Here is a 6,000-nt window from a genome sequence, read left to right as displayed (position 1 = left end):
CTTAGTGTATTTGGCAGTCCCTCACCGCTTGGCGTTGAAATTGCCCATTGCGTTTGACCGCGAAATTCATAGAGTTGACCATGGCGCTAGCGAGTTGAGTGGGTTGTTGATTGCTGAGTCTTACGTACCTCTGGTACGCGTCAGATTTCCACCGGCCAAATTGTTTGATTATGTCGGCATCAATACCTGCGCTGAACGTAGCACCTCCACTTCGTAGAGAATGAGTTCCATATTTAGCGAGATCTTCCCCGACGGATGCTGCTCCCTCCTTGATTATCTTGGCTATGGAGCTAACCTGTACGACATTGTCGGAATCCAATGAGCATTGCGGTTTGTTTCAGGGCAGCCGTATATTTTTGTGAGGTAAGGATAAATACCACAGTCCATGAATCGGACAAATCCAAGGTCTTCCAGACCTTCCGATGGCTCTGGTGTTTCCTTGCCGAAACTGATCCGTTTTGTCACCGCGAAATCGAATCACTGCAAACTGAATTTCTCCGAAGCTTGTTGCTTGAGTTCCGTCTACCTGGAAGGATCTGACTTCTGCTGCATTAAGAGCGAACTGGTGCACCTTGTTTCCTAGGGCAAGATATTCCGATCTCCGGAGAAGAAGGAACCAGCCCAGGACGGCAGCCCGCCAAATGACGCTGCTGTGCTGGTTGGTGACGTTGAGACTGCCGTGAATTTTTTGCAAAATGACGACTGTGACGGGTGCTCTTTTGGTTGAAGCTCCTTCTTTTCGTCGCGTTCCTGTGGTTGCGAGACGATGACCGGGGAGCAACCCAACAGAGTAGACGACGACGCACTTATGATACCATGACAGATGACCGCTCTTGGCGAGGACGGTAGAAGTTGAATTTCCGGGTGATTCATTGATCCACCTGTTTTTCCAGTAGTAGACGGCGAATAAACTGAGTTGGTACGAGTGTCGTGTTGGTTCGGGTGGTAGCCCCACTGCGTATTGTAGTTTTTCACACCACTGCTGCCATTGCCGCCATATACTGGAATACTTGATGTGCGAGCTTTGGGCCAGTGATTGGGATTGAAGGTCGTCGAGAAGTTCTGATAGATGCGCCTCAAGCTCGCTGGAACTGTTATCTGTGACCATGAAGCAGAAAAATTAGTCCATGTTTTTGCAAACGGAGAAACCCATGCCCGGGACGCAGCGTCTGCAGCAATATTGGATGAGCCAGGAAGATGCGAAGCGTGTGCACGAATGTTGAACATTGCCTCGGCAAGTCCAATGGATCTCGCAAGTTCTTGACTAAAATGATTCGATGCGTTCAGCGTGTTAGTCCACAACACCGCCGACGTATTATCACTCCAACACTTCACGAATATGGTCTGTTGGCGACTGTCTACGCACCATGTTGGTCCCCAAATCCAAATAGCGAGAGCCACGCAGAAGTATTCTCGGACATTAATTGAAAATTGATTGTCGTGTTCAGTCGAATTGTCAATCCATTGTACCTCATCCGAATCAAATTGTACTTGTATGTACTCGTTTTTAGTTGGATTGAGAACGGCTAGACCTAAGTTGGATGCGTCCATGTAGAGATGAATGTCAGGAGCAGGACAGCGACTACCAAATAAAGAGAGTGGTAACTCACTGAGGCGACCGTCCTCTAGAATACGAGAAAACCACTTCACGTCTACTTGAGCTCCGCGTGAGAGCTCTATTCGACCAAACTTGGGGCGGTATTGCACAGGAGTTGAAGCCGTGGGTAAAATGGACGGGCTGATTGAAGGCATGAACAAGCATGTCTTAAACTTCCCAAAAGTTTCATCAACTCCGTTTTCGTAGCATCTCCCCGGTCCGTTAATGCTAAGGCGCGATTGAGAGCTTCTTGTACTTTGAGTTTGGGCATGGATACCGTACGTGACACCGTATTCCAAATGAGCCCTAGCGCTGAAATTCTTGTCTCTCACTATGAGAACTTTTTGTTGTTGATAGCTCGAGGACCTAGAATCGCCAACATGGCATGCCGTAAAGCGGCTTCAGCTAAAGCTAGTCGATTGTTGATATCGTGCTCAATTAAAATGTGATCGTCCACCCACTCAAAACCGAAGAAAGGTTCGACATCTTCACTGTTTGACACTGATGCCGGTGAATTGATCTGAAGTAACCAAGTAATGGCCGGACCGAAAACTCCATAGAATGATGGCGAACCGGTCCAACCAAACGGGGCAGATAAGTCGACCACTAGTGCTTTTACTTCTGGTGTGCGAGCTGCCATCCAATGTACTAGTGGATGACAGCTCGTACACCAGAAGTGAAAGCATTAGTGGTCGACCAATTAAGTGGCGGTAAGCAGACTTTACATCACCTTTGGGGATGTGAATGTCAAGTGCTGGATGGCGATGATATAGGTCCTCTATGCGATCAGCAATGGTCGCGATATACAGATAATGAATTTCCGGAGCACACGACTTGTCGAAACACGTGAATAAGGCAAATTTCGATTGCTGGATCCACGTCTTTCTTTACCACGGCATCCAAAGGTCTGCAAACAATGTTTTTCCAGTGAGTCAACATAGTATCGGCGACTACCCTGTAGTGATTATTGTCTTGACATTCCCGAATGCTACGGATAACTGACCGCAGACGGAGTTGACATGACTGATAATTCTTGGGTGCTCGTTGAGTTGGCGGAGGGCGCAACCATTTTGATTGGATCCCGTTTTCCATTATCGAAATCACTAGATAACAATGTTCGTAGCCTCGAAGCAGTTGTCGGACATCGCTAATTCTAAACGTCTTGTTTGGTCTGGGGTCGGCAAGCGTTTCTCCACGTACAAGCTTGGCCATACTGGCTTCGTCGAGATTGTTTTCTACGGCGATTCTTGATAACGCGGCTTGTGCTACTAAATCGTGTTCTTCGCGATTGGAACTCGTCGGAAACCCAGCGTACGTAAACGACGACTTGTTGCGACCTCCGCTCGCAACAAGTCTTCTTCGAGATACTGACGAATGATTTTGCTGGAGGTGATGGCTAGCGGTGGTGGCCAAACTGACTCAGTTGAAATGGTAGCCTTGAGATAGTTGCTTGGTTGCCCATCCCTCGTTGAAGTCAGAGAGCGTACCGGTTGTTTATCCGGCAGAGGATCGATGTATTGCCACCGGTGTTTGAATTTACGTCCTTTCGTTGATGTCGATTGGCGGACCTGCGTGCGTACGGCTGGACGCAGCTGGCGCTTGATACTACCATCGACGTGGGCAGACAAAGCCTGCGTTGCGGCCGGTTGTGGTATTGGAGACGTATTGATGTAACGCCTTTTCCCATTTGTTGACTGCGCAATGGTGTGGTTCTGAAAGGAGTCGTTCTGACGACAACGAGAACTGAATGTCACCTCATTGGGCTGCAGTTCCTTCAATGACGATGCCCGGACGTCATCGAAACATCTTCATAGAGATAGATATTCAGGCGTTAGGCCTCCAAAACGTCTTCGAATCAAAATTTTTACCTTTGTATGAAGCGACTCTCGTTTGAAGTGAGCCCGACCTGAGTAGCATGGGGAATCTTTCGTCACCTTGCACCCGCGTACTGATAAGAATCGGATACAGAGTTTCTTGCCGTTCTGGCTAGGTATTAGGACGTCGATGTCTTTGGTGATCGCGGTTGAGCTGATCGTAACCTCACGTCCTGAAGCATGTGTTGATTTCGAAGCCCGAGATGTGTCGTTTTTGACGGGCTTCATTTGTACTTTGACACGTATTTCTCGTTCATTTGCCGATTGGACGAGATGCTGAAGATCGACGTTGGTTGTGTCAAACCTCCAAGCAAATCGTCGGGAATGAGTGCACGAGATTCCACTGCCGCGCGATACGTTTCCAACATGGAATTAATTCAGAAAACCAGGAAGGGAATGTCCTCTACGTCCCAATGATAAATAGATCCTGCCAAACGCTGAACTAATGTGGCCAATGGAAGAATGGTGGACTGTAGGTCACCCGAAAACTTTTCTCTGGCGTAAATGGATAATGTTTGACATACTGGTACAGCGTCTTGAATATCTGCAGCGCGTGGTGCTTTCGGTGCACCTGTGGTGGAAGGCGGAGCTTGGATATTGGCTCCTCCTTCCTCCTGCCAAAGCATTCGTGTCATATCGTCAGCAGGTAATAGATGCACGATTGACAAACCACAATTACCAAACTGCACGTCGTATATCCGCACCAACACCCCGGGTAGGTGCAAAAATGGAACAAATCGAGAAGTGATGAGACCTTCCAGAGATTCAGACGCATTCTTACCTTGGTGGTGGAGAGCTGTGATGAATGGTGGGCGTACTGCTGGGATGCACTCGGTACGAATGTGACGCAACTTGTTTGTGGAATTTCGCGAAACGAATCAAAGTGTCCGCCGTGATTATTCAGCCTCGTGAAAGTTGTCCGAGGTGCTGTAGCATCGGTTCCGCAGCGGTTGGCTGCGACGCAGTGTTGAGGTATCGCTCACCAATCCTTCTCTGCAGATCGGGTCGATACGATATGGCAGCCAATATTTCTTCGTTCGTGTTGCTGTCTCTAACTGTAACCGCGAAGTGCCCAACAGCCGGTTGTTGCGAGTCACGACGAATCGATATGGTGGCAGACATTTCAGCTTCCGAGTTTCTGCTATCTGACCGGTGCTAAGAGGCGTGCACGTTTGCGCGCGGAAGGCACCACTTGATTCTGATCGATGGAACGGTGTGCTGGTTGGGCGCTGATAGTTGTAGTGTCGGGTTCGTCCTAAATTTATCATCGTCGTTGTGAGGATCGAATAGTCGTTCGACGTTATTACCACTTGCTGCCTGTGCGCTTTCTGGACGAGTTCTTGTTGATACTGGATTGGGGTCCGGCACACAGCAAAATGAGGTTTCCACAGTGCTGGGTACCAGTTCGACACCTCCGTGGATGTGGTGAGTGTAGTCGATTGAGTGTTTAAGCGGAAATTCCACTTGGAGTCCTGATCGGGGATTCATCTAGAGTATAGGAGCATTTTCAGACGAAATTTCGGAGTCGTCAGCGTAGCCGTCAAGAATAACAGCAAGGTTTGTAGAGGCAGATGATCTGCCAACCCCTGTTATGCGAATCCAAATGACCCTAGGCATGTCGAGCATTTCGTCTAAACTCCATTTGGATGCCGAATATGTAAAAGGCTGCAGCAGTAAGTTCACAACTGGCTTAATTATCGTAACCTCATTCGCCGCAATGACAAATTCGCCCATGCCTGTGATCACACGAACCTGCTGACCCTCATATATCATCGCTTGACCGTGCAGAAACTGATTGTTTATCAACGCGAGGATGGGTGCTCGTAGCATGGCAACCCCGCCACAATTTTGAACGTCGCTCTCGTCGACAGCTCATTCGACCGCTTCTTTTGGTGTTATTTTCCACTTGATTCCTGCCGTTGAACCCACACCGGTGACGAAAACAGCCGTACGAGTGCGCCGATGAACCTTGGCGAACGTTGGGGCCTCTAACGGATGCTCCCACTTCTCCGGTAGTAGCAGAACGAATTTGACGGCGCGTAGAGCAGCGATAATGACCATTGTGACGCTTGAAAAAAGGCTTAGTTGTCCGCCTGAGGCTACTCAAATTGGAGAATGCGAACTCGACTCTATCTACGCTAACTATTTTGTCCGAACTGCTTGTGTAAGAACCACTGTCAGTTTTGCAACTCCTTTCTCACCCTCAACCGACAACAACAAACTGCTCGGAGATGAAACTGTACCGCTAGTCGGTGTTTCTGGCTGAGTGTGCGTTCTGGTCGACGATGATGGATGTCTCCTCCTGAAAAGCAATTTTCCCACAAGTCTCCACCGGGAAATTAACCATTTCCCCAAAGGTGAACAAAACAACGCCGACCCGATAATATTGTTGGAGATGCAACAAAGTGTCAAGAGAACACGGCGCACCTTCTCGTAGCGCTATCTCCTAAGAAGGCCAGAACTTCGAAGAAGATAAAATTTGAGTAGGTGCCGTCTACTATGTGGCAGTGTCACAGCCGCACTATTGGT

General features: G+C 48.6%; 2 protein-coding genes across 2 annotated transcripts; both read right to left on the bottom strand.

Moving 5' to 3' along the window:
• Positions 1 to 238: 238 nt before the first annotated feature.
• PPTG_15323 (hypothetical protein) lies at positions 239 to 1,752 on the bottom strand (the record flags this gene model as incomplete). The annotated part of the gene is made up of 2 exons (XM_008912378.1): positions 239 to 1,091; positions 1,611 to 1,752. The coding sequence occupies 2 exons, from the start codon at positions 1,750 to 1,752 to the stop codon at positions 580 to 582; spliced, it is 654 nt and encodes a 217-aa protein (XP_008910626.1). The 3' UTR covers positions 239 to 579.
• Positions 1,753 to 2,731: 979 nt separating this feature from the next.
• On the bottom strand, positions 2,732 to 5,532 carry PPTG_23674 (hypothetical protein; the record flags this gene model as incomplete). Its single annotated transcript, XM_008912377.1, has 6 exons — positions 2,732 to 3,033; positions 3,085 to 3,360; positions 3,532 to 3,747; positions 3,996 to 4,085; positions 4,455 to 4,726; positions 5,424 to 5,532. 6 exons carry the CDS (start codon positions 5,530 to 5,532, stop codon positions 2,866 to 2,868), a joined length of 1,131 nt encoding a protein of 376 aa, XP_008910625.1. The 3' UTR covers positions 2,732 to 2,865.
• Between the last annotated feature and the right edge of the window lie 468 nt (positions 5,533 to 6,000).

This window comes from Phytophthora parasitica (assembly GCF_000247585.1).
Source record: "Phytophthora parasitica INRA-310 unplaced genomic scaffold supercont2.47, whole genome shotgun sequence".
In the NCBI taxonomy this organism is placed as follows: domain Eukaryota; phylum Oomycota; class Peronosporomycetes; order Peronosporales; family Peronosporaceae; genus Phytophthora; species Phytophthora nicotianae.
Note: the sequence above shows the minus strand (reverse complement) of the source record. Positions and strands in the feature narration are given on the sequence as shown.